The sequence below is a fragment of the Anabrus simplex genome, chromosome 4, assembly GCF_040414725.1.
Source record: "Anabrus simplex isolate iqAnaSimp1 chromosome 4, ASM4041472v1, whole genome shotgun sequence".
In the NCBI taxonomy this organism is placed as follows: domain Eukaryota; kingdom Metazoa; phylum Arthropoda; class Insecta; order Orthoptera; family Tettigoniidae; genus Anabrus; species Anabrus simplex.
The window spans coordinates 17,835,870-17,861,424 of NC_090268.1; the positions used below are offsets into that span (position 1 = coordinate 17,835,870).

The following is a 25,555-nucleotide window of genomic DNA, read 5'->3' on the forward strand; positions in this document are numbered from 1 at the left end:
GAGGGGGGAAAGGAGTAGGCACTCATGTGCACTCAGACGTTTTCTTGGTTGACTGTACTTCGTGTATAGGAATAGTCGCCATTTTACTGCCCAGTGGTTGAACAGTGCGCATTACATTCAAAATTCCTTTAAATTTAAATGAGAGTTCGGTGTCTGGATTAAAATTAAATTCCAAAGCAACTGGCGATATTCCATTAGCATGGCTCAATATGAGATAAAACCCCAATGGCAAACAGTCATTCATTAATATATGTGAATAGTCTTCTAAAATACTGTATATATTACAGGTAACAACTTACCATACCTTTTGGTGGGAAAATTATTGTTCTTGGTGGAGATTTCATATAGGTTTGTTACATGCTCATTGCCAAACAATTATTCTTGTATTAAATACTCTCCTCCTTGACCCTTCTTCAAAACACACTGTTCACTGTGTTCTTTTAAACTAATAATAATAATACAAGGAAGAAACATGCAACATACCAGCAGAAACACAACTCGACCTTCAGCCGGTGAAATCCACCCATGGGTAGCAGGCAAATTGAAATCGTGGACCAATTATAAGCTCTGCAACTGGGTGTTTCAAAGAATTCTGTCTACATCCAGGTAACCTCACGCAGTACTTTAGAAAGTTAAAACAACAACCATCAAACACGCCGCTTATAAAAATATGCCAAGCAAAGCCACCAAAAAAAAATTGAATTCGCTACTACCCCTCTCTAGATGGTGATGGATCAAATGTTATTGAACTACCCGTCAGAATTCTAGCACGCGATGATATCGTGATCGAAATTTATAGCAAAACATTCACTTCTGCGAAGGATGTCGTCATTTTCTCAGAAATTGCCATACTTAATTAATTCGAAAGTCATTGGGCTTATACCTGGTAATTCAAAACCATACACTAGCATCAACAAATTAATACTGAAGATGAAAGCTAGCTAATTCAATTTCCTACATAATTCTTGAATTCCTTGGAATTAAGGATGTGCCTCCACATATTCTTATTCTAAAATTTAGAGCCATAGTTTTGCTCCTAAAAAATAGGAATGTTTCCCAACGGCTCCTAAATGGTTCCAGATTAGGGCCTAATTCTAAGAAATATGTACGACAATTGTTTAGATTTGGAAATAGTAAGTGAAGATAAAGCTGGACAGAGAGTTCTGATCCCTCAAACTGACTTACCAAAAATCAATAAAACGCTTCCATTTTCTTTCAAGAGTCATCAATTTCCAATTTGCTTGGCATTTTGTATCACGATCAATAAACCTCGAGGGACGTCTACCACCCCACCCTGCTATCAAAACACATCAACACAATATACAGGATGTTTCAAAAATGTTGTTGTTGTTTGAGTCATCAGTCCATAGACTGGTTTGATGCAGCTCTCCATGCCACTCTATCCTGCGCTAACCTTTTCATTTCTACGTAACTATTGCATCCTACATCTGCTCTAATCTGCTTGTCATATTCATACCTTGGTCTACCCCTACCGTTCTTACCACCTACACTTCCTTCAAAAACCAACTGAACAAGTCCTGGGTGTCTTAAGATGTGTCCTATCATTCTATCTCTTCTTTTTGTCAAATTTAGCCAAATTGATCTCCTCTCACCAATTCGATTCAGTATCTCTTCATTCGTGATTCGATCTATCCATCTCACCTTCAGCATTCTTCTGTAACACCACATTTCAAAAGCTTCTATTCTCTTTCTTTCTGAGCTAGTTATCGTTTCAAAAATAGGGGGCATAATTTCAGGTATGCATTTGTTACATGTAGATAACCAAAATAGTGCATTACAACATATGTCCGGAAATGCTTCATTTCCGAGTTATGGCGTTCACAACACTGAACTCCACTGGAACGTTTTTCTTCCGCAGGTCATTGTCATTACAGAAGAAGTTCAAAATGTCCACCTCCTGCTTGAATACAGACCTCACATCGATGTCTCATTGACCTGCGAGCACGATCCCAAACTCCAGGAGTATTGCGTATGTCCTCACATGATGCCACAATTCGATTCCGAAGGGTTTCCACATCAGGCACCGGAGACGAATACACTGATGATTTTAAATGGCCCCAGAAGTAGGAAAGGAGAGGGTTCAGATCAGGTGAGTGTGGAGACCAAGCAATCGGGCCACCTCTACCTATCCATCGATCAGGAAACATTCAATACAAGTCAATGAGACATCGATGTGAGGTCTGTATTCAAGCAGGAGGTGGACATTTTGAACATCTTCTGTAATGACAATGACCTGTGGAAGAAAAACGTTCCGGTGAAGTTCAGTGTTGTGAAGGCCATAACTCGGAAATGAAGCATTTCCGGACACATGTTGTAATGAACTATTTTGATTGTCTACATGTAAGAAATACATACCTGAAATTATGCCCCCCATTTTTGAAACACTCTGTATACTTGCAGATACCTACCTCACTTATCTCTTCATAAATTGCCATGGATGGACTGGAATGAAGTAAAACAGTTCAGAGCTGGACCCGTGAGTAGACAAAAGGGGAGTGAAAGGCCAGAAAGGCAAGAACCCGTAACCCCCATGAATAAAAGAAATGTATCAAAAGAAAATTGGGTTTATTACAAACACACACAGTATAAAAAATGAAAGCAAAAATGGGAAGCTGCATTAAAAATTACTTACATAACTGGAGAAAAATAGAACATAAAGTAGGATCCCGTTCAGTGACATATTAAGTTTTGTGTTACACGGCGACAGTGCATACGATCGCAGTATTCACTTCCGTATGACCGCATAAAAATACAAACACGTTTCAGAATAATGTGACTTGGAACACGTTATTGAAGGATTCAGAAAATGGAACCACCAGAGCGATAATACAAACGTACAAATGCGGACCGTGCACAAATCAACAGTTAGTATATCCGTGCTCCAAGTGAGCGTCCACTCGATGTTTGCACGTCACAACAATAATGCCAAAGTACAGCCTCCCAAAGGAGCAGAAGCAAATGAACAAGATGATGTTGCCACACTTACAAAATCAAAAACTAAGCACCAACAATGGAGCGGATAACGGTCTGGCAAACTAAAACGAAAACAGAAAAGGAAAAAGAAAGAAGAATTAAAATTAAGATTACGAAATACGGAGAGTACTATAAACTGTACACGGGCATGCACACACACGCATGAACAAGAGAGACCCAATATAAAATCGACCCAGACCAGGCCGGTGTATCGAGGCACGCGACGTATACTTACGCGCAGGATAGCGACGGATATCATGGACTTACGAGCTAGGTTGAACATCGGATACAATGCTGGACCGGCGCAAAAATAGGCAAGGCTGATCCAAATATAATCGTAGCAGTTACAATATTCGTCGACCCGCTACCCGGGACATCCAAGTTGCCTCGCATGGACAAACGTGGATTAAACCCCGTAGCGTCAAATCATACAATATACCAATGCTCAGCCATGATTTAAAATGATGAGGAAACAGAAGTGCATGGTCTCAAAACTCACAAACACACAGCCCCAAACATGCGCTCTTGCGCATGTGCACACAAACAAAGAATGAAAAATTTAAAACACACACAAAATTAATTAAGAGCCTGCAAAGACAGGTGATAAGACTATGGAAATGCAATCACATAGAACCGTTCTTTTATAACTATGGCATGAGAAATTAAATAAAATGAAATTCCTGGGAGCAGCACATCTGGAACCTCAAGATATTTACGTCAATCAAAATAATGACTCCCAGCAGAGAGCCAAGTGTTGAAACAAGTAAATCCATGATAATAGCAATTCGTAGATCAAGAAGCACATTTTAAACCCCCGTTTTTTCATCATTTTCGATTCCTCCAGAGAGCGAGAGGCAGACTGTGTATCAACACAGATGGCTAGAGCGCCATCTCCAATCAGAAACTATAAGTGTCAGGTCACATTCGCGTAATGTTATCGCTAATGGTGACGACAGTCAAGGAAAAGTAGGAAGAAAGGAAGTGCATCACCAAGGAAGGCTTGGCTCGGCACAGACATAAAGGTGCCATGGCCGGTTAAATGTTGCAATGTCAAGAGAGCAATATTTTAAAGTTGCAGTAGTTACGAGGAATATACGGAACAAGTGGCTGTGTAGCCTCCATTGCGGAGATAGTGGGTTCGCACGCCATTCTCAGCAGCTCTGAAGATGGTTTTCCAAGGTTTCCCATTCTCACACCAGGCAAATGCTGGATCCCTTCTTTTCCACTTCTAGCTATTTCCTATCCCACCAATGCTGTAAGACCTACCTGTGTTGGTGCTACGTAGTAAAAGAGTAAAGCACAAGGAACGTCGTATATAAGGAAATCCTTCAATAGATATTTACCCCATTGATTGTCATGTCTTAACAGGTTTCAGCTAGTTATATTTTTAAAACAAGAAAATTTAAGAAAGCTTTCCTTGCTTAGGCTTGTATACTTTCTTTGTCAGCTATATTCTTCAACTTCCTATACTTCGTACCATAATCTGATCTGCATCCCCCCAGTGTTCATTTGACTGCATTCAAATTATTATTCTTTTAAATTTATTTACTTTCATCCGCAAGACTGTGTCCATTTCTTTTGGCAACGTCTTGAGACAGATTAGAAAGATATCATATTTATTGTTCTCCAGTTACATGCATTTCAGGTGTCATAAAGCTTGTGATTTGTAAGATGACGCAGTTGTGAAATAAGCAATGTTCCTATTGACCTGAACTGTACTCGACTTCTGTTGGAGAGTGCACTTGGTGTTGTGTGAAATGTCCTTATTATTGTAATTATTACTTTCCTGAATACTTGCTTAACATCTTTTAATACTGACCTCAGATTTTACACTTTTGGCCTACAGTCTTTTCCCTTCTTTGGAGTTCTTCCAGTCCTTGTGGATGAGAATGGTAAAGAGATAACAGGACCTGGTGAAGGTTACCTTGTCTTCAGGAGACCGTGGCCAGGCATTATGAGGACATTATTTGGGAATCATGAGAGGTTCGAGACAACTTACTTCAAGAAATTTCCTGGATATTATTGCACTGGTGATGGTAAGGTATTTTCTGAACTTCACAACTAAATGATATATATTTAGAGTCTAATATGTACTAGTTAACAAAGGAAAGCAGGCTTAATAAGATTTGACAACTAGGAATTAGTTATATTTTCATCTACATTAATAATAAGAGCCGCACTGTGATATCAGGATTTCTTCGTTTCGATAATTACTTATAAATTGTATAATTTTTAATTTATAAATTGATCTTTTTTCATGAATTATTAAGAAAAGAATATTTATTAGGACAATTTCTCTATGGAATATTGTACAAGTGTTTCCTTGACGACTGCTTTCTATTGTAGAAATAATTTATATATTTTCTCTTGAGTTATTTGTTTGTTTTAATCTTGTCAATCTTATGTTAATTTTAAGGACACTTCCTCTAAAGCATTACTTTGTCAATTTTATATATTTTTCATCTAAACAGTGTTATGTGGCTGAAGATGTTGATAATATACGAAACATGTACCACTTTTGACCATTAAAAATTGCCTTAAGCAATCATTGTATCGACTAGGTGGAAAATAAATTAAATACTTAATTGTGAACCTGACCACAGGTTAAACATCAGACGACTTTTTTCACCAAAATGTGGTTCAGGCCTCCATATTTATTATCTGTCGGGATTAAGTCAATGTTGAAGTTAATAGAGAATTATTTATTTATGTATTAATTACCTTTTCTTGTATAGAGTATGAACTTGCTAATCCATCACTTTATGTTTGGGGTTGCAAACGTAATATATTTCTTTGGTGATTTGAGTTTGAAATGGCGTAACATTCAGAAGTATTTTTTCATTGCAGAGTGATATTAACATTTGGAATGGTAGGCTGTTTCTATCTCCCAAAAGAGTAAGATCCTGCTGTATTGTTGGAAGTCCTGGGGGTTAATATGTCAACTCAGCACTGAAATAATAGCAGAAAATCTTTAGTTTGATGAAGTAAACATCATGGAAATTTATCATATAGTATAACTAGCAAGATACCCGTGCTTCGCTACGGTATTATACAGAAATTTATAATTGAATGCTTATTGTGTTAGATATATAATCCGCCGAAATTCACGATCTGACTCGTTTTCTGCGAGAATCCACCAAAATTCCCGATCTGACTGGTTTTCTATTATTTTACGGCACGTTTCCTCCCATTTTTAAATCTTCCTTTCCAGTAATCGATTTCGTACTTCCCGGGCTAGGCTCAGGTATTCCTCCCGGTCAGTTGGGCCCGTAAATCTTTGCCATCTTTTCCTATAAATATTTTTAATATGGATAGAATCCTTCAGGAGATCCGGCGTGCTGTCATATTGGGTGCCTTGGCGGCACTGAACCCGCGGCCGGACTGCATTCTTAGTCATTACCCGTCCAGGAGCCGTTTCCAGCGCGGTCCGCACATTTGACGATGGTCCGGAATATTATTATTATTATTATTATTATTATTATTATTATTATTATTATTATTATTATTATTATTATTATTATTATTACTATTATGTGTTGCTGGAATGGCTGATAACAGGGAAAACCGGAGTATCCGGAGAAAAACCTGTCCCGCATCCATTTTGTCCAGCACGAATGCCACATGGAGTGACCGGGATTTGAACCACGGAACCCAGCTGTGGGAGGCCGGCGCGCTGCCGCCTGAGCAACGGAGGATCCTTATAAGTACATTAATAACAGTAAAATCAATTGGTCTCACCTCCTTCTACACCCCACCGCCGTTAAGTTTACTTACCGCCACCCCCCACCCCCCCCAAAAAAATTTAAAAGAATGCTTGTTTCTTTATGTTTAAGGGAGATTCCAAACACCAATGTTCACGTCTATTACCTTCAGTATTGAGATATAAGTATCCCCATAAAAATATTTACTTTTTTTCACTTCATTTCACAATAATCCCCCCCCCCCCTAAGTGATTTTTCCCGCAAAAAATACTTGTTTCTTTAATAGTAAAGGATCTTCTAAATACCAATTATCACGACTCTAACTTCTTCAGTTTTTGATTTATGTGTCCTCATGAAAGGAATTCAACTCCTTTACACTCCCGCCCTCCAAGATGGTTTCCCCACCAAAACGCGTTTTTCTTTGTTTTTAAAGGAGATCCAAATACGAATTTTGACGTCTGTAACAACTTTAGTTTTTATTAGATGTATGCATTCTCATACAATTAAGTCAATTAATTTTTCAATTCTTTCACCCCCCACACCTTCATTGGATTTTCCGAGAATACGTGTTTCTTTACTTTTAAAGCAGATTGCAAATATCAAATTTCACGTCTGCAACATCTTCTTTTTTGAGATATCAGTAGCCTAATTAAAAGAATTCATCACCATTTTCAGTCACTCTTACCCTCCCCTCCAACTAAGTGGTATTTCCGAAAACTAAAAACACACTTTTCTTTATGTTTAATAGAGATACAAAATACCATTTTTCACTTCTGTAACATGTTAAGCTTTTTTAGATATACTGTAAAAATTCTCATTTTAAAATTTCATCCCTTTTGAGTTCCCCTTAAGTGGAGTTTCCAAAAACAAATCACCTATATTTCTTTACATTTACAGGAGATTTACACCCACTTTTTACGTCTGTAACATTTTACGTTTCCAAGATATTCTGTAGATATTGTCTTTCAAAAAATTCACCCCAATTTGTCACTCCTGTTTAACCGCCATTAATTGGTTTTTCCAAAAACTAAAAAATACGTGTTTCTTTATTTTTAAAGGAGATCCCATATGCAAATTGTCAGTTATGTGTTATCTTTCGTTTATGAGATATGTGTATCCTCAATTAAGGCATTCAACCCTTTTTTCACCCTTTTACACCCCTCCTATTAGGATTTACTGGAAACAAAAAAATACGTGTTCGTTTATTTTTAGAGGAGATTCTAACTACCAATTTTTACATCTGTAAATTTTAAAGTTTTAAGATGTACACACACTCATTTTAAAAAGTTCAGCCCCCTTTTCAACCCCCAATATTGGGATTTTCCAAAAACGAAAAAATACGTGTTTCTTTACATTTAAAGTAGACCCAAAATACCAATTTTCAGGTCTGTAATATCTTCAGGTTCTGAAATATAAGTAGCCTCATGAAAGGCATTCAACCCATTATTCACCCTTTTACACCCTTCCTATTGGGATTTTCCGAAAACAAAAGAATACGTGTTTCTTAATTTTTAAAGGAGATTCTAAATACCATTTTTTACATCTATAAACTTAAAAAGTTTTGAGACATAGATACACTCATTTTAAAAATTCACCCCCTTTTCACCCCCCCCCCCATTAATTATATTTTCCACAAACAAAAAATACGTGTTTCTTTATTTTTAAAGGAGATCCCAAACACCAATTTTCAGGTCTGTAATATCTTCAGGTTCTGAAATATAAGTAGACTCATGAAATGCATTCGACCCCTTTTTCAACCTTTCCCACCCTTCCTATTAGGATTTTCCGAAAACAAAATATACGTGTTTCTTTATTTTTAATGGAGATTCTAAATACCAATTTTTACATCTATAACCTTTAAAAGTTTTGAGATATAGATACACTCATTTTAAAATATTATCCCCTTTTCACCCCCCCCCAATTGGGTTTTCCAGAAACAAAAAATGCGTGTTTCTTTATTTTTAAAGGAGATCCCAAACACCAATTTTCAGGTCTATAATATCTTCAGTTTCTGAGATATAAGTAGCCTCATTAAAGGCATTCAACCCCTTTTTCACCCCTTTTCACTCCTCCTCTTGCGATTTTCCGAAAACAAAAAAATACGTGTGTTTCTTTATTTTTAATGAAGATTCTAAATACCAATTTTTACATTCACAAACTTTAAAAGTTTGTAGATATAGATTCACTCATTTTAAAAATTCACCCCCTTTCCACCCTCCCATTAATTGGATTTTCCAAAAACAAAAAAATACGTGTTTCTTTATTTTTAAAAGAGATCAAAAGTACCAATTTTCAGGTCTGTAATATCTTCATTTTCTGAGGTATAAGTACCGGTATCCTGATTAAAGGCATTCAACCCATTTCCCCCCATTTTTACCCTTTTTCATCCCTCCTATTGCGATTTTCTGAAAACAAAAAAATACGTGTTTCCTTATTTTTAAAGAAGATTCTAAATACCAATTTTTACATCTGTAAACTTTTAAAGTTTTGAGATATAGATACACTCATTTTAAAATTTCACCCCCCTTTTCACCCCCTTAGCCACGGAATATCCAAAAATCCTCTCTTAGCGAGCACCTACATCTTAATATGAATATATCCCCAAAATTTCATTTCTTTATATCCAGTAGTTTTGGCTCGGCGATGATGAATCAGTCAGTCAGTCAGGACAAGTTATTTTATATATATAGACTAGCAAGATACCCGTGCTTCGCTACGGTATTATACTGAAATTTATAATTGAATGTTGTTTTAGATATATAATCAGCCGAAATTCGCGATCTGAATCGTTTTCTGCGAGAATCCGCCAAAATTCGCGATCTGACTCGCTTTCTAATAGATTATGGCAAGTTTCCTCCCATTTTTCAATCTTTATTTCCAGCAATCGATTTCGTACTTCCCAGGCTAGGTCCAGGTATTCCACCCTGTCAGTTGGGTCACTAAATCTTTGCCATCTTTTCTTATAAGCATTTTTAATATGGAACAAATCCTTCAGGAGATCCGGCGTGGTGTCGTCTTGGGTGGTTTGGCGGTACTGAACCCGCGGCCAGACTGCATTCTTAGTCATTACCCGTCCAGGACCCGTTTCCACCGCGGTCCGCACATTTGACGACGGTCCAGAACATTATTATTATTATTATTATTATTATTATTATTATTATTATTATTATTATTATAGATGTTCTGGACCCCACAGCAAGATGCAAGACCGCTACTTGGCGGTAAATTACATCTGCTGCCATTCTTATTGTTGAGAATGTGACCAGCACCAATGTCGCGCGTAGGCAAGTGTGCGGGATTTCTGGCGATAGGAATGACATACTTCCGTGCATTATTGACCTTATTATAGAGGTGAACAATTGGACGGTCAATCTCATTCCTATCGTTTATTTCAAATGTGTTTAAATTTTTATTCATATGCCAGGAGAATCTACTGTAATATAAGAATGTTCTCCGAAGGAAAAGATGGCTGTTGAAAACGAACCCAGGAAAGATCAAAAAGATCGGTTTATGATCAGAATAAGTACATCGAAAATATACAGCCTGTTTCCAGTCATTCGACAGGGTCAGGAATGGAATGAATAAAGCCCCATCTAGCGGCGACAGTAGGAATTGTGCCGGCTGCCGAAGCACTCCTCTGGGGCAATGATCGATGAATAATAAATGAAATGAAATATTGGACAGTGTTGCTGGAATGAATGATGACAGGGAAAAGCGAAGTATCCGGAGAAAAACCTGTCCCGCCTCCGTTTTGTCCAGCACGAATGTCACATGGAGTGACCGGGGTTTGAACCACGGAACCCAGCTGTGAGAGGCCGGCGCGCTGCCGCCTGAGCAACGGAGGATCCTTATAAGTACATTATGAACAGCAAAATCAATTGGTCTCACCTCCTTTTACACCCCACCGCCGTTAAGTTTATTTACCCCCCCCCCCCAAAAAAAAAAATTAAAAGAAGGAGTGTTTCTTTATGTTTAAAGGAGATTCCAAATCCCAATGTTCACGTCTATTACCTTGAGTTTTGAGATATAAGTATCCCCATAAAAATAATTCGCTTTTTTTACTTCCTTTCACACTTCTCCCCCCCCCTCCCCTTAAGTGAATTTTCCGGCAAAAAATACTTGTTTCTTTAATAGTAAAGGATCTTCTAAATAGCAATTATCACGACTCTAACTTCTTCAGTTTTTGATTTATGTGTCCTCATGAAAGGAATTCAACTCCTTTCCACTCCCGCCCCCCAAGATGGTTTCCCCCCCCCCCCCACAAAACACGTATTTCTTTGTTTTTAAAGGAGATCAAAATACCAATTTTCACGTCCGTAACAACTTTAGTTTTTATTAGATGTATGTATTCTCATACAATTAAGTCAATTAATTTTAGAATTCTTCCCCCCCCCCCCCTTTCATTGGATTTTCCGAGAATACGCGTTTCTTTATTTTTAAAGGAGATCCCATATACAAATTTTTAGTTCTGTATATATTCAGTTTCTGAGATATATGTATCCTCATTAAAGGCATTCAACCCACTATTCACCCTTTTACACCCCTCCTATTGGGATTTACAGAAAACGAAAAAATACTTATTCCTTTACTTTTAAAGGAGATTCTAAATACCAATTTTTACATCTGTAAACTTTTAAAGTTTTAAGATATAGACACAATCATTTTAAAAATTCACCCCCCTTTTCACCCCCCATTATCCGGATTTTTCAAAAACGAAAATATACGTGTTTCCTTATTTTTAAAGTGGATCCCCAATACCAATTTTCAGGTCTGTAATATCTTCAGGTTCTGAAATATAAGTAGCCTCGTTAAAGGCATTCAACCTCTTTTTCACCCTTTTCCACCCTTCCTATCGGGATTTTCCAAAAACAAAAAAAAAAACGTGTTTCTTTATTTTTAAAGGAGATTCTAAATACCATATTTTACATCTATAAACTTTAAAAGTTTTGAGATATAGATACACTCATTTTAAAAATTCACCCCCATTTTCACCCCCATTATTCGGATTTTCCAAAAACAAAAAAAATACGTGTTTCTTTATTTTTAAAAGATCAAAGGTACCAATTTTCAGGTCTGTAATATCTTCAGTTTCTGAGATATAAGTATCCTCATTAAAGGCATTCAACCCATTTTCACCCCTTTTCACCCCTCCTATTGGGATTTTCCGAAAACAAAAAAATACGTGTTTCTTTATTTTTAATAAAGATTCTAAATACCTATTTTTACATCTGTAAACTTCAGAAGTTTTGAGATATAGATGCACTGTTTTTAAAAATTCACCCCCCTTTTCACCCTCCCATTTATTAGATTTTTCAAAAACAAAAAAATACGTGTGTCTTTATTTTTAAAAGAGATCAAAAGTACCAATTTTCAGGTCTGTAATATCTTCAGTTTCTGAGATATAAGTACCGGTATTCTGATTAAAGGCATCCAACCCCTTTTTTACCGTTTTTCACCCCTCCTATTGGGATTTTCTGAAAACAAAAAAATACGTATTTCCTTATTTTTATAGGAGATTCTAAATACCAATTTTTACATCTGTAAACTTTCAAAGTTTTGAGATATAGATACACTCATTTTAAAATTCCAACCCCCTTTTCACCCCCTTAGCGAAGGAATATCCAAAAATCCTTTCTTAGCGAGCACCTACATCTTAATATGAATCTATGCCCAAAATTTCATTTCTTTATGTCCAGTAGTTTTAGCTCGGCGATGATGAATCAGTCAGTCAGTCAGTCAGTCAGTCAGTCAGGACAAGCTACTTTATATATATAGATAAGCTGGTAATATTGATATCAGAGTTTCAAATTACACCTAAACCAATTAAATGTGTAATTTATTTACAGCTGGGCTGAATACCTCAGATGGCAGAGCGTTGAAACTAAGTTTTGCGGGTTTGTTCTTGGCTCAGTCTGGTGCTATTTGAAAGTGCTCGTGTCACTAGATTACTGTATGGTGAAAACACTCCTAGTGTGACAAAATTCCAACATGTCGGCATGTCCGAAAACCATAAATGTATAAAACCAATATTAATTATTTATTTATGTATTTAGGACAATACTGTAATGATTGTGAAAAACCAGGTAAGTGTCAATGCACTTCCTAACCATTATTTTCCTTAAGACTGGTCATGCCTCTCAGCCACGTACGGATATGCAGTCCATCAGAACAATTGTTGTTGTGTTCATTTTCTTATGTTTATGTGTACAGGAAAATGAACCTTACATGCCTTGTAGCATAGGCCTGCTGCAGAAATGTATGCATGATTCCCTCCTACAGTATAATGCATGTAAGTTTCATTTTCCTGTACACATAGGCATAGGAATATGAAGACAAGGACAACTGCATATCTGTACGCGGCTGAGTGGCGTGACAAGTCTTAAGAAAAATAATGGTTAGGAGGTACATTGACAGTTACCTGGTTTTTCACAATTGTTACAGAATACATCTAGGGCTAATCTTTCTCCTGTGGTGATATGAACAGTCTCATATTTACATGCTTGCTTTTAGTAGTTTTTCTGAGATTTACAGTACATCATATAACTTGCTATTTTCAGTCTTATATGATAGATAAATAAATAAATAATATTCAATTAATTCAACTAATAAATATAAATTTACACTTATTATAGTTTCAAAACTGACCTTGCTTAAGCTCAACTTGGAGTCATGTATAACCTTCACTTAGCTTAAGAAACTGCTATTTATATTTTATCAGAGGATTTACTTATGAGGAGCAGTCATTATAGAATGATCTGCTTTTAATAATGTTATTGATTTTACACCCCACTAACTACTTTTACAGTTTTCGGAGATGCTGAGATGGCAGCCTGGCATTTTTTCCTCTCTCGTGACTAATATAATAACCTTACGTTTGAGTTTCAACAACAAACTTTGACTGGTCGTTAAATTATTCAGGACTTTTTTAGTAGTAGTAGTAGTAGTAGTAGTAGTAGTAGTAGTAGTAGTAGTAGTATTTATTCATTCATCATGTCGTTTACATATTTACAGGACTCTGTTTTATATATACATAACTCTTCTAATAACATTATTACTTGAGAAATATTAATCTTGTAACTAAACCATATATATTACAGAAGTAGTAGTATTATTATTAACATATTAATACTTAAAATAAATTGAACTTATAACTATCTCTTGCACACATTAAATAAATTATTATTATTATTATTATTATTATTATTATTATTATTATTATTATTATTATTATTATTATTATTATTATTATTACACAAAATCACACCAACCTCAACAGAGTCGAGTAGATATCAGTAAAATACCACGTAAGGTGAAACCTTGTGTGTGGTAATTTAGAATATTAATTACGTAGAGAGAAATATATTTTAAAATGATGCGTGGAGTACGAGTATGGGTATGAGTGAATGACGGATGTGATCAACAGCACATGGTGGAGCATTGAATCGAAATTGGATATGGTGACGTGATATTCTCATTTAGTTATTTCTTCCATAACAGTTTTATTATCCCTGACAAAGGATTTAAGACACTTCAGACTCATTTTCTGACCTAATGAAGTAGTTTGTAAAGAACCGGGAAGGACATTAAAGAATTTTGGAATGAAGTACAAGAAATTGCGCTTTGTTATGCTAAGTTTGGGTTTGTATAACATACAACGGTGGTACATCTTACTGCGTGTTGAATATTCATGTTTAATGTTCTCAATTATATTTTTGTTTTTGTTAATATATTTGTATATTTCAAGGGCATGGAGCTGTTTTACATTAAATATATTTGCTTTCTGGTACATTATTCGTAATATAAGGTTTTGAACAACCTGTATTTTATTGATTACATTTTTGTAGGCTCCTCCCCATGCCAAAATTCCGTAGCTAAGAATAGACTGAACTAAGACGTAATAAACCTCTCTTAATAATTTCATACTGGATATGTATTTTAAATTATGAAATATATAAACAGTTCTTCTGATTTTCTTTCTTAAATTGGTAATGTGACTTTTCCATTTCATGTTCGAATCAATTAATAATCCCAAATACTTAACATTACTTACTTTATAAATTTTGTAGCAGTTACAATTAAATTTACAGTTGATGCTGTGTACAATTAATTCATTAAAATCGTTTTGTGTATCTGTTACAGAAAAATTCATAAATTTTGTCTTTTTAATGTTTAGAAATAATTCTTTGTTCTCTTTTCTTCTCTTCTGTGTAATATGAGATCATTAAAAAGAATCTGTCTTTGTTTCAGGTGCTCGACGAGATGAGGACGGTTATCTGTGGGTTACTGGTCGAGTGGATGATATGTTAAATGTTTCTGGTCACTTACTAAGTACAGCAGAGGTGGAGTCAGCCCTGGTGGAACATCCATCTGTGGCAGAGGCTGCTGTAGTTTCACACACACATTCCATCAAGGGAGAATGCCTCTACTGTTTCATCACTCCAAATGAGGGGATTACATTCAACAAAAAGCTAGTGGATGAATTGAAAAGGAAAGGTATGTTATACTCCAATAGCTTTCACAATGCCTCTCAAGTGTAGACTGTACACGGCTAAGGAATCTAAGTGACAGATAAAAGCAAAAGTTCTGCCATTCTTAAAAATGTATATAACAACAAAATCGCTACACACCATAGAAAATTCACATTATCACATCAGCAGGCATGTACTGCACAAGATTAATTTATCTCACTTCAACCTCTCATTGACTACCTTTCCTTTGGCTTCTCTCAGTGACTTCACAGCTCTGAGAAATTGAGCTCTTTCCCTTAATAAAATTAATGAAAAGGAACAAGCAAATGATTAATTCAAACACTGAAAGGTACGAGAGGTAGAAACCCATGTTAGGACCAAGGGATGATTGATTTAGAACCTTGAGACTCCTTGTAATTAGTACCATCATGCGAGGAACACCACGGGTTGTCTTTATCGTGAGTAATACCACTATGTTAGGTACACAATAGGTTTGTGATTAGTAGCAACAGAGGGTGAATCAGTATGGGTTTTATAGTATCCATGATTAGTACCACTACCGTATTTTCTCGCATAATTACAGTAATGCACTTTCTTGATGAAAAATACTGGTGAAAGCTTTGGATGTGTAAATTATTCAAGGAATCCAGATACAGTATTTAAAAAAAAAAAAGAAATTAATTCATTTACATTTAAAAGGTACACCACGTATAATATAAACACAGTTGGTTCAACTCATCTTCGGTTATCGTCATTTGGCATAAAATTCCAACGAGGTTTTTTCTGAAAAGTGAAGTGGGTTTGAAGTGTCGACACTGGAAAATATTCTTCCCATTACGAGCTGACAATATGACCTGAAGTGAAATAAACATGAACTCATAAAAGTACCATTCATGTAAGTGCATAATAATGACATACCGGCATAAAAGGAAAACTGTCCAACAGAAGAAGGGCCGGGCATCGAAGGAGGGATCCTGATAAATTTCCCCAATCTCTTCGTATCTAATCTTGTATGAGTGACGTGTCCATCCACCCTTTTTCTTGGATATGAATGTAGAACCCTCGCGGAAATTTTACTTCGAGTATTGTTTTTAGTTTTAGAACAACGTAAGGTGCAAGCTTTCTCCCATCACCTGTTACAGCAAGCATTGCAGTACATCGTTGCTTTTTGCTTCCGGTAATGCGTACAAAAACACTCAATGTCCCCCTTCTTATTGATTGGTGGACTTTATGGCATAAGGAAACTGAATGGCATCTTGACCTGCAGTTCCTATTTGGGAGTGCAAATATTCCTTCACTTTCCACTTCTCAATGACAAAGCGATGAAAATCAATTACTTTTTCATTGAAATCATTTGTTATTTTTTTGACATAAAGTTGTTCTTCGAAGAGGTCCTTTAAAATACAGCATTTTATGAGAAACGGCATATCCAACGTTGTGTAACAAAATCACTTAAGCAGATCCTCTCCTATTTTCGGAAACTAGCAGCCTTTTGGTCTGCGAAGTGCTTTGCAAGACTTGTTGATCACTTGAAGTGAAGTGCACTACTCTGTTACCGCGGTAGAACACGTTACATTCAGACAATGAATACTTGCGGCCCACTGCCCTATTCTCTTATGTTTCAGCGCAACTGAAAACCGCAAGTTTATATGATGCAGTATTACTTGAATTGTTCCCCACTGTGAACAAACAAACAATTTTGAGAACACAGAAAATGCAATTCCCGTTGCCTCTGATTTGTATCATTGTGAGAAACACCACGGGTCTGGGCATTGCCTGTGAGTAGTACCACTATATGAGCAACACATGCTTTCACGAAAATCTCGCATATCAGCAGCAACTGCCAAGATCCTTATTGTCACCAAGCATTGTGTGGTCCACTTCATTGGGCCGTCTTTTATTTACTTCTCGAGGTTCAGGGTTTGCAGGGATGAATGAGAGTGCTATGTCTGTGAATTCTCAATATCTTTGTCCATCGTGACTAGCACGGGCAGTTCAAATGGGAAAATGGAGATGGAAAGTATATCATAAGTAACACAAAAATGATTGTTGTTGCAAGAAAAATAGCATGATCCCTGGATCAGTAATTATATTAATGAGTTAACAACTCGCCCCACCAAATGACATGAAGCAAAGCAAAGAAGTTAAGTGAGCAGAGACTTCACACACAAAAGTGTTACATGATCAAAAGACATACTGAAGCTCTGTGACATTAATGGTATTTATTAATTTACCACTAATTTTACTTTTGATTTGCTTAATAGCAATCGTTATCTTCCATTTAGGACAAAAATGATAATGAAATTTTGTAGATACGATTCGTTCACTTAATCAGTGTAGCTCTCTTACTTATTGTCCTTTTGAGTTGTATAGAGAAAGATAAAAAGCTGAAAATAAGTGCATAATAGGATAAAGATTGTTAGAAAAAGAGACGAGGACAAACATCCTAACTACAAGAACAATCTCCTCATCTTCATACATTTTTTCATGTTTGTCATTTACCTTTTCTATTGTTCTTGCTATATTGACCAGTCATTGTGTTTATCCTGTTTTGATGCAGTAGTTACATAGTAATGAAGAGATTAGCACAGGATGGGGTAGCATGGAGAGCTGCATCAAACCAGTCTATGGATTGATGACTCAGACGACGACGACGACGACTACTCTCTATACGACTTCAATTGACACTTGTTTGCTCTTCCGTTCCTTTACTCACTCTCTCTTTATTGTTCATGAAGCTCACAAAACTTGGATGACTTAATTGAACATACAGATTTTTGATATTATATTTTCCTAATTATTTCAGTTCGAGAAAAGATCGGTCCATTTGCTGCTCCAGAAGTGATTCAACATGCTCCTGGTCTTCCGAAAACTCGATCTGGGAAGATCATGAGGAGAGTTTTACGGAAGATAGCTCAGAACGACCGGGATATTGGTGACGTTTCCACATTGGCAGATGAGAGTATAGTAGACGTTCTGTTCCAGAACCGACCAAGCGATGCAGTTTTCTAAACCGTTGCCTTTTTATTTCTTTAAAGAAAAAAGAGCTAAATGGCACATCAAATGCCTGAAACTTTAACAAAAGCAGTATTTGTAGATATGTATAAATGTTCTGTACAATCTGAATGTGTAAGATTTGCTTGTGTTCTCGAATGAATAAAATCTAAATTTGTAATTGTTGACGTTGAATCTTGAATTATATTATAATATGGCAATACTAAGTAATGCCCGAAATGTTATGCATAATCCTAGAGACAGTGTAGTATCTGTTATGTACAGTGTAATCATAGTGTTCTGCCATGTGTTAGGAACAATGTATCTTCCTTGTATATATTTTAATATTATTTCTTCTGTTGAGTTTTTAATGCCATAGTACAATATTTTTATTTGTGTGATGTCATATGTGAGTTGTATAGTTTGTGAAATTAAAAATCCAAACTGGCATAGATCTGAATTTGCATACTTAATTCTTTAGTACACCAGCAAGCATATGGGGGAGAAATGAGATTCCCAAACATAATTTTCCAGTACGTAAGAAAAGTACATTGGAAGAGTAACTTGGTATAAATGAATATAATTAAGTATTAAAGCTTGTATCAGAAACCTTTGTCCTGGATTGAACATCACAGTAAAATGTTTAGAGATAAAAATTGCTATATAATTTGTTACATTGCCATATTTATGTTTGAAAGAGTGTATGTATGTTCTAAGTGTGTATGTGTTAATTGTCTTATAGTTAGATGATAACTTGCATATAGTCATGCAATAACTTGACATATCATATATATCCGTACCTTCATTTCATGCAGGGATGGAGAAATTTATCTCATAAGTTACCTATTAAATTATAAATAAATATGATCACTTCGTCCAAAAGATTTAAAAAATATTTTATAAAAAATGCACACATTTTTTTGAGATTATGCACCATTGTGCTTATGAAGTTACTTATTTTATTAATGTTTTACTTTTTGTGGCAGAAGATGTGTAAATTATGAAATAAATATTATTTTAGAGCTATTTGAATGTCTCAGTGTGTGTAAGTTTCTTTATATGTTTGTGAGTGAAGAAAGAGTTCATTTAAAACAACATTTAATCCCATCATCTGTTGCGCGTAGAAAAGAAACAAGTAAAAAATAGTGTGCAAGGCAAAATACTTTGAAGCCTTTCAATAATTGGAGATTTGCCTTTGCTTCTCTAAAGAGTGGCATAATGTTAGGTGGATCCAACTACCTGGAGATAATCGAATGTGTTTTATGTGAAGAATGTCAAAATATGTTCACGTTATGGAAGCCCATGGTAGTCTCAACGAGACCGATATACTGTACCTCCCCAAATGTTGCTATGTTTTGTTGGATTATTGTAGCAAGGTTTGAAGATCAAATTTTACATTTTGCAGCATGAATCTATTTCAGAGATGTTAATAAAGATAGAGTTAAGCCATCTCCATACAAGCCACAAAGGCACTTTAATCATCTGTAACCTTGGCACTTGGTAGGATGTGGTTAGCGCTATGCCTGACTACCTTTGTCCCCAGGAATTAACCTGGTACAGTAGAAACTCCCTTTAACTCAGATCTCTGGATAACCCAGACTGATTTAGAGGAACAAAAAAAAAAAAAAAAAAAAAAAAAGGAAAGAAGTTTAAGAAGCCTTATGCTTTACAGAGAGCTTTAATTGATGTGCACAACTGTACAGTCCTGTACTGTACAGCAAGAAACTGGGTCTGTACTTCATGATTCAATGTTCAGTGTGTTCAATATAAAGAAAATTTTCTGTATATATGTAAGTTTACCTTTCCACATTCTCCGTTTAACTCTGTTTTTTGTTATCCCTGATCAGCTCTGTCCCAGTTGATCAGGCTTAATACGACGGTAATCATTTTTGATGTAGACTGACAGGGAGAGGCCAGACCCTCCGTCCAACAGATTTCAACAGTAACTTGTGTATAAGGGTTTAGGTCAATACGCTTTGGATTTCAAAAAAATAAGGTTAAATATCATGCTTCGAACCAAGTGGAGGTGACAGAACACTAAAAGGTGAACAAATTTCACTTAAACATGTCAGGTACGCAACCTAATAATTTCAGAAAAATTGATGAATCCCCGAATCCAAGGCAACGTGTATACTTGGAGAGTTACACCGCAGTCAACTGGGGTGATGGCCGAGTGGTCACCATACTTGTCTGCAAGTTTTGAAAACTTTAATTGGAGTCTCGTTGCAGTTATATTTCTTGTAAAAAATAAATTAATATTTGAGGGAACATGAAAGTAAGAATGGGAACAAAGATATTACGCAAATTGCAGTACACTTTATTTTCTACCTGAAATTAAAATAGGCCTAAATATTCTCAGTTACTGCTGGATGTAATACATATAAATATTATCTCTCCCTCTCACATCAAGATTATAAATAATTTTAAGTGTATCTACACTTTGCAGTGTTATGAAGAGTATCAAATTACTTCTCCTGTGCTACAACAACAACATGATTATATGCCCAATTCCATATCTCACCGAAACTGAATTTTGATTTGTATCTATGCTCTTGAATACTACGAAGATTATAAGACTTCTTCTCAAATTCCTACAGCTATGTGAACTAATTTCTTACAACCAAAGTGTTTTCATGAAATTCTAAAAATAATTTTTCATAGTGTCAAACTTCTATGTTTTAAGCCCAACTCTAAAACCACTGTTTAAAATACTTTGTTCTACACATGATATGGCTGAAATGACCTTTAAATAGGTCAAAACTAGTCCCATTAAATGTTTATTTAATAAACACTTTTAATTTGTATTGAAAAGGTGGAATTAACTCGCTTATTTTTAATTTGGTTTAATCAAAGTTCAGTATGGACATATAAAATGAAATTCATTTCTCTTGATAGAAAAGGATCTCATAATAATAATAATAATAATAATAATAATAATAATAATAATAATAATAATGATGAGGAATACAGGCAAAGGGAAACTTTTAAATGAATTAGAGAGTATATACATCTTGCCATTGATGCTTTCACGGCCCGTACTTATAGACATGATACTGTATAGCCTTTTGGGCTTATGCTGTGTCATGAAAATAAAGTGAAATTCTTTATATTTTGCAGAGAACTGTGCCGTGCATCATCAGAAGAAAAGCTTGACTGTCCACGAGAAAGGCTTTTCCTTGACACGGCATAAGCCCAAAAGCCTGTACAGTATCATGTCTACATACATCTTTTTGGACAAAACATATAATAAAGATCGGAACCTCAATGATGACAGTGAAATCAGAAGTCCACTACACACTTTAATGCCTAAGTTATTAAGTGCTGTTAATCCAAACCATAATAGGATCTCTCGGTTATTTAAATCCTTAGAATTAAAAGCTCCCCTCTCCTCTCTAAATACCAAATCTGCTCTTGCTCCTCCAAGCAACCCCTCTCCTATGTCAACATTGACATGCAAAAGCTCTGCCTACCTCCTTCCCCACTCAGCATTCCCCACCGCCTCTACCGCATCGATACAACACTAGGAATAGGAACACCAGACAGGCTAGCGTTGCTGAAACAGTAGGATGTTCATAACATCTGTTGAATGAGTAAGTACACATTTTAAATATAAAAATTTTTCCAGTGAAATTCCACGTTCCATCACACGCCATCAAGTCCTTTTTCTGTTTCGTTACAGAACATCCACGTTTCCTTCCATCGTCATCTACATCTGCAAGGGGCATTAAGTTTCCATGAAATTGTCATTTCTCTATTTTGAAAAGTTTAGCAGCGATTCTGACCAACATCCCCAATGAAGAATTCTACACGACACACATTATGATAACTAAGTCCATATCGTCTTCAATTTGACTACGCATCTTTAATTCTTATGTTTTTTAGAAACAGATCTCACACCCATTATGCACGTTGTGTCACACTGATCCTTTCTATTGATAACCTTGGATTCAGCACACTGGTCCCTAAGTGTTGCTTATTGCTCAAGCAATTATGAAGAAGATCCACCTCAGATTCAGACATGAATATTTTTAAGAAATAAATAATTAATAAATAATTCCTGGGGGTTTTAAAATACTGGGACACCCTCTCTCCAGGGGTCATAAATATGGAGGGCCCTTGCCCTGGGTTAAGGGTGAAGACCTCAACAGCATCTACAGCGGAGAAGATGGACTTCGGTACGGCGGAAGAGGCAACCCATCCTTCTAGGGTGTACAGATGAAATCTACTGCCTTGTAGGACGAGGAAGGCATCCTCAAAGGCTAAGGGAGTAAACCCTGAAAGAAAATCCTCTTATGAGTTAGGCCTAGCAAGTCAGCAGGAGAGTACTGAGCACAGTTGCTTTCAATAAGAAAAAGAGCCTCGGAAGGAATATTATAGACCGGACTGACACGTCCTCTCAGACAATTGTAAAGTATGATGACCATAAGGCTGATGATATACAATGTTCTGAAAGGAAACCCCAAATAAAAAAGAGACCCAAATACCGAATTGGAACTATGAACATTCTATCATTAACTGGAAAGTTAGAAGAACTCCTAGACATGATGGATAGAAGAAAAATATCAATACTGTATTGGGATTAAGTGAGACCAAATGGAAAGGGATTGGAAGTAAGACACTTCGTGGAGGTTATAAATTATACTGGAGTGGACAGGAGAAGGTAGCAAAAAATGGTGTTGGATTCTTAATTAACGAAAGGACTGATGCTACAGCTGAAGTTATCTGCAAAAGTGATAGAATCATTAAAATGTTCATGAAACTGGAGGACACTAAATACACCATCATACAAGTGTTTGCCCCACAGACAGGCTGCAGTGAGGAAGACAAAGAAATTTCGGCAAGACCTGGAAGATACAGTTAATGAGGAAAATGTTATTATTATTATTGGAGATCTAAATGCGCAAGTCGGGGTAGACAGACTTGGGTACGAGAACATCATTGGTCCACATGGATTTGGACAAAGGAACCCAGAAGGAGAACAACTATTAGATCCATGCAGAAGAAATGATCTTATAATCAAAAATACATTCTTCAAAAAAAGAGACAGTCACAGAATAACAAGGTACAGTTGGGATGGCCGGTATAGAACATTGATTGACTACGTAATCACAAATAAAGATGGTGGCAGGTACGTCACAGATGTAAAGGTCATCCCTAGTGAAAGCATGGACAGTGACCACAGATTGTTAGTAGTAGACTTCAAACATAAGGCAAATGAAGCGCAGAAACTTATTACGAAAAAACCAAGGGTTAAAACTTGGAAGTTGCAAGAAGTCCAAATAAAGGAAGAATACAAACTAAGGATTCAACAGAGTTTGCCGAAGTGTGAAGTAACCAGCGTTAATGAAGAATGGAAGGCCTTCAAAGACACCTTTGTGGGAGAAGCCAAAAACCTATGTGGAGTTACAAGTTCTATCAAAAGAAAAAAGGAGACACCATGGTGGAATGATAGAGTGAAAACAGCGGTGAAAGAAAGAAACCAAATAAAGAAGGCACTGGACAAGGTAAAACAAAAACAGGGACAAGAACGAAATGAACAAGAAATACAAAGACTTCAAGGAGTATACAGGAACAAGAAACTTGCTGTAAAGAACGTTGTAAGGGAAGAAAAAGAGAAGAAATGGAATGAGTTTGCAGACAAACTGGAAGAGGACAGTAGAGGAAATATGAAATTGCTATACAGAGTAGTGAAAAACAAGCGAAGGAACCAAGAGACCATAAAAGCAATAGAACGTGATGATGGAACTCTGGCACAAGAAGAGGGAGAAATTAAACAAGAACTCAAGATCTATTTCGAAAAGCTGCTGAATGGAGATACAGAAAACATAACAACGGATAGAGGAGAGCCAAGTCGAGGAACCACAACTGAACCACCAATTACATGGCTTGAGGTTGAAAATGCGCTCAAGAGCATGAAGAAAGGAAAGGCAGTGGGCATAGATGAACTAAGTGCAGATATGCTGAAAGCAGCGGGAGTTCCAGGAATCCAGTGGCTCTATAGACTGCTCAACAAGATATGGGAGGAAAATACTATTCCTGAGGACTGGAAGATGGGCATCATTGTACCTCTGTTCAAGAAAGGAAGCCGACGAAAATGTACTAATTACCGTGGTATCACACTACTGTCTCATGTCCTGATTGGGACAAGTTGGTGGAGGAAGAATGGTACAAGGACAGGATGAGATGGAGGAGGCTCATATACCACACCCGGGAAACTGGAGATGGTTTAGGATGATGATGATGATGAATGTGATACAAGTAGAGCCTCCATGGCTCAGGCGGCAGCACGCCGGCCTCTCACCGCTGGGTTCCGTGGTTCAAATCCCGGTCACTCCATATGAGATTTGTGCTAGAAAAAGCAGAGGCGGGACAGTTTTTTCTCTGGGTACTCCGATTTTTCCTGTCATCTTTCATTCCAGCAACACTCTCCAATATCATTTAATTTCATCTGTCATTCATTAATCATTGCCCCAGAGGAGTGCGACAGGCTTTGGCAGCCGGCACAATACCTATCCTCGCCGCTAGATGGCAGCTTCATTCATTCCATCCCTGATCTGGTTGAATGACTGGAAAAAGCTGTGGATTTTCAATGTAATACAAAATTCTTTTAGATGAACATTTCAATATTTTAAAAATTGATTTTAATGTGTCTATATATGTGTTTTAGATATCCTTGTTCCCTAAATATAAAGAACCACAGTGTCAATGTTTAACAGCATAGTTTATATAAACTGGATAAGGACCTCAGACCAATGTTTGTTTTAGGATTGAATAAGGCTGATGATGCCCAGTAAAAGAGGGGTGAAACATGTACCTTAATATCTGGTGGTTTCAATGCTCATTTAACCATGCAACAGTGGATTGTATGGTATAATAAAATACTCCTTGTATAAACTTAGTGTTAAAGTTGTTTTCAATACGGAACAATGATGAGAATAATGACTTGTAACATACCAGCAGCTCATCTCCTTTCTCCCAAGTCTTCCCGGCCCAAATTTTGCAACATTTTTGTAACGCTACTTTTCTGTTGGAAATCACCCATAACAAATCAAGCTGCTTTTCTTTGGATTTTTTCCAGTTCTTGAATCAAGAAATTTTGGTGAGGGTCCCATACGCTGGAACCATACTCTAATTGGGGTCTTACCAGAGACTTATATGTCCTCTCCTTTACATCCTTACTACAACGTAGTGATGGGCATTCTGACACGAGGTCTCGGGATTTCTCGAGACTAGCGCAGGCACTATTTCTCCCGAGAAATTTCGAGAGAATTCGAGAGCGTTGTCCCCGCATTGTGTGGCGAGCAGCGTGTCGTAGGCCTACAGGTAGGCGGAGTTGAATGTTGTTTTAACTGAGTATGCGAATAGCAAACCACGCAACTTCTCCATTCCGTAAATATG

The 25,555-nt window shown here is 36.5% G+C and overlaps 1 protein-coding gene across 1 annotated transcript in view; it reads left to right on the forward strand.

The window, feature by feature from the left end:
* The window catches only part of AcCoAS (acetyl coenzyme A synthase), a 194,773-nt gene extending 175,590 nt beyond the window's left edge, over positions 1 to 19,183 (forward strand). Inside the window, exons 9-11 of the mRNA XM_067145012.2 lie at positions 4,841 to 5,030; positions 14,943 to 15,188; positions 17,970 to 19,183. Of these exons, the coding sequence (XP_067001113.1) occupies positions 4,841 to 5,030; positions 14,943 to 15,188; positions 17,970 to 18,175 (642 nt within the window). The 3' untranslated portion in view covers positions 18,176 to 19,183. The remainder of the gene's footprint in view (positions 1 to 4,840; positions 5,031 to 14,942; positions 15,189 to 17,969) is intronic.
* Positions 19,184 to 25,555: the final 6,372 nt, after the last annotated feature.